General features: G+C 38.3%; 1 protein-coding gene and 1 long non-coding RNA gene across 2 annotated transcripts; both read right to left on the reverse strand.

The window, feature by feature from the left end:
* Nucleotides 1-19: 19 nt before the first annotated feature.
* Nucleotides 20-1,729, reverse strand: LOC124894480 (the record flags this gene model as incomplete). The annotated part of the gene is made up of 3 exons (XM_047405142.1): nucleotides 1,700-1,729; nucleotides 1,568-1,615; nucleotides 20-901 (listed from the first exon to the last, which is right to left on the reverse strand). Coding segments are annotated over exons 1-3 (960 nt in total), but the record flags the coding sequence as incomplete, so codon positions are not given.
* Nucleotides 1,730-2,092: 363 nt separating this feature from the next.
* LOC124894479 lies at nucleotides 2,093-2,789 on the reverse strand. The gene is made up of 5 exons (XR_007051198.1): nucleotides 2,689-2,789; nucleotides 2,545-2,590; nucleotides 2,364-2,444; nucleotides 2,241-2,283; nucleotides 2,093-2,162 (listed from the first exon to the last, which is right to left on the reverse strand). It is a non-coding gene; the product is annotated as an uncharacterized LOC124894479 (long non-coding RNA).
* Nucleotides 2,790-2,983: the final 194 nt, after the last annotated feature.

Below are 2,983 nucleotides of genomic sequence, written 5' to 3' on the forward strand. Positions count from 1 at the left end.
GTGACTTGAGCTGCGAAACCTTATCATCCAGTGCTCGAAGAGCGTCTTTCTTAGCCTGTTTGGTGTCGTAAACTGTGGTTGCTTTCTTTTCTAGCTTGTCTTTGTGTAGAAGTGAACCATCCCTTTCAGTTGACAAGCAGTCAATAGCAACTTCTCTACACTCGCTACCATTTTCAGTTTCAGCAACACAGCATCTTAGTGCTGCCTCTGGATCTGGTTTTGCCGACTGTGAATTAGATGAAGTGCTTTCTTGATCGAAGGATCGTGTTTTATCGTTGAATCTTCCATCAGACAATGTCATTCTGCTAGATTTTTCGGAGATACATTCAACTATATCTGATTCCTCCTGGTCCAGTGGACTGCTCAACACCTCAAGCTCTTTTGTCTTGTTATTCTTCGTATCACCCTCGTCAAATCGACTAACATGCTCTGGAGAAACATGCTCTTGTTCCTCGGACCATGTTTTTGCCCTTGAACTTGACGAGCTTGGAGTGATCGTAGTTTCTGTTTGTGAGATAGTCTTCTGTTGATCATATCCATTGCAAACAGCTGCCTCAGTTATCTCCCCACTTTTAGAATCCTCACTATCTTGAGAGATCCTAACCGAGTAGCTTGTTGGATCCACTCTCTTAGTGTCAAGTTTGGCTCGGAACGTGTTATAATTGTCAGATAAGTTTCTTGGCTGAATGTTATCACTTTCGACAAAGTAAAGGACAGTTCTTTTCTCTTTTAGCTTCAACTGTCTGTCTCTGCTACCTCTCGGACTGATAGATTTTCCAGGTGATGGTCGTGTTTTCTCTTTCGTTCTGCTCGGGGACTTCACAGGAAGAAACGCAGATGAAGGGTTGTCATACAAGAGGAGGTATGGTTGCAAATATTGATGTCTCAACAGCTCGGCAGCCTATAAGTATGAGGTAAAAAAATATATCAAGATGAATCTCAATTTAATACTCCCTCCATTTCATTTTGTTTTTCTGGTTTTGATTTGGCACGAAGTTTAAGAAAGAAAAGAAGACTTGAATCCTATGGTCTTAAAATAAAGGTATGCAGAATGTATCAAAATGTAATTTGAGTTTTTGATCTTTAAACATGCCACGTAGAAAGTTAGAATTAAGGAGTTGTTGTAAAAGGAAAGAAACATTCGCTTTTAAACGGACTAATAAGGAAAATAAGACTTAACAGATTGAAACGGAAAGAATAACATTTGAACATATGTAGCTCGCACTCACTATAGGTCGGTATTCTGGTGTTTTCCTTAGCATGATTTTTATTATCTGTTTCTTGCAAGAATTAAATCCGCTTTGTCAACTGACTGATTTGTTATACTAGTGGCGTGCTGAGAAGGAAGATACTGACAAGGTGGAGGAGTATATAATCGGAAGTGGTGAGAACAAACCACGGTTTATTTTGTTGATAAGTCCAGTTTTGTCCTGTTGGATTTACATTGTCACTATATCATATAGAAGATATCAGGATAAAGAACTTCCCTTCTTTTTTTTTTTGCGTAACAAGTATAACTTTTCGAGGTATTGTTTACGAAGTTCAGATAGCTTAAAAATCAACTTACAGAAGCTTTAAACGGGGGGATTTGCAGCAACGTCAAACATACAGTATCCTAAAATTACATTAAAGTGTTAGTATTAGGCACATGATGTAAAGAGCCGAAATACATTGCTTCATCAACATTCTTATTTCTTACCAAGTGACCATATATCAGATTTATAGCCATAGGGTATGCCGGCAAGGAGCTCAGGGCACATGTCGTTTGGTGGGCCAGATACCTATTACATGAAATTTGTTCCAAAATTAAGGATTAGTTGTACAACTCGACGTCTTTTTCTCAAATGCATTAAGCTAGGTGCTATGGCGACAGGAGCTTTGTAATATGATGAATACCACTATATTTTTTTTGATAAAAAGAAAGATGACCACCACAACATTTTGGTACCTATGACCGAAAATATAAGCAAATTTTAAGTTTTCTCGGTCTTGGAGGGAGAAGGGATTTCTCTCTTACTAATTAGATATGCTGAATCGATTGTTAGGTGACAATAGATGGTCGAAACTTACATGTAAGTAAGAGGTTCATTTTTCCGCAATAGAAATTCATACCGAGGAAGCAAGGCCTTCTGCATCTAGCAATTTTCCAAATCCAAAATCACCTGTGACAATCAAGTGAATTGTAAGGATAGTAAAGAAGCAAAGACGACCCAATTAAGTAATTGTTCGGGCATTCTTACCTAACCTGATGTCGTTGTCCTTTGTGATGAATATGTTACATAACTGAATTCGAAATAGTTCACGTTAAAAACGTTTCTTTCTTAGAAGGCTTTTCTATTTCACCGATTACAGCAAGTTTTTACCTTGAGGTCTCTATGATGAACGCGGTTGGAATGCAGATGCTCCAAAGCTAACAATAGATGAGTCAGCCATTTGCAGAGTTTCTATAATAGCAGGAAAAAAACAACATAAAAACACGCAATTTTTTAAGCTACCGGGTAGGCACAGAGTAGCTTCATAAGTATTGAAATCGCATTTAACTACCTCTTCCGGGAAAAGTGCTCCTCTAGAATTCCTCATGACCTCCGCCCTGAACACGGGGAAAACAAATCGCCACCATCCTCAGATTACACCACAAAAGAAGTTCTATCATCATCCTATTCATTTCTTTATTTTCAACCTCATTACCCCTTCTATCGTTCTTGGTACGAGGGAGTATTTATGAAATCTGAGGTCTTTCATTCTCCAGATACCTGGATGTGCTTACAACACAGGCTGAAAACAGCCACGATCTTGGAAAAAGGCTGCGCTCTACAAACACAGGTTAGCCATATTTTACGACAAAATATAGTCGGTGACAATGATGAAGAATTTTACTTAACAATTGTTTTCCCATCCCTCGTTTAGTGGCTCCTTTTGTTCTTTATCCTTATCTGTCCTTATAGGTACACATTTAAAATGTTAGCAAAATCAGGGATAATCA

Source organism: Capsicum annuum, unplaced genomic scaffold (assembly GCF_002878395.1).
Source record: "Capsicum annuum cultivar UCD-10X-F1 unplaced genomic scaffold, UCD10Xv1.1 ctg74566, whole genome shotgun sequence".
Lineage (NCBI taxonomy): Eukaryota > Viridiplantae > Streptophyta > Magnoliopsida > Solanales > Solanaceae > Capsicum > Capsicum annuum.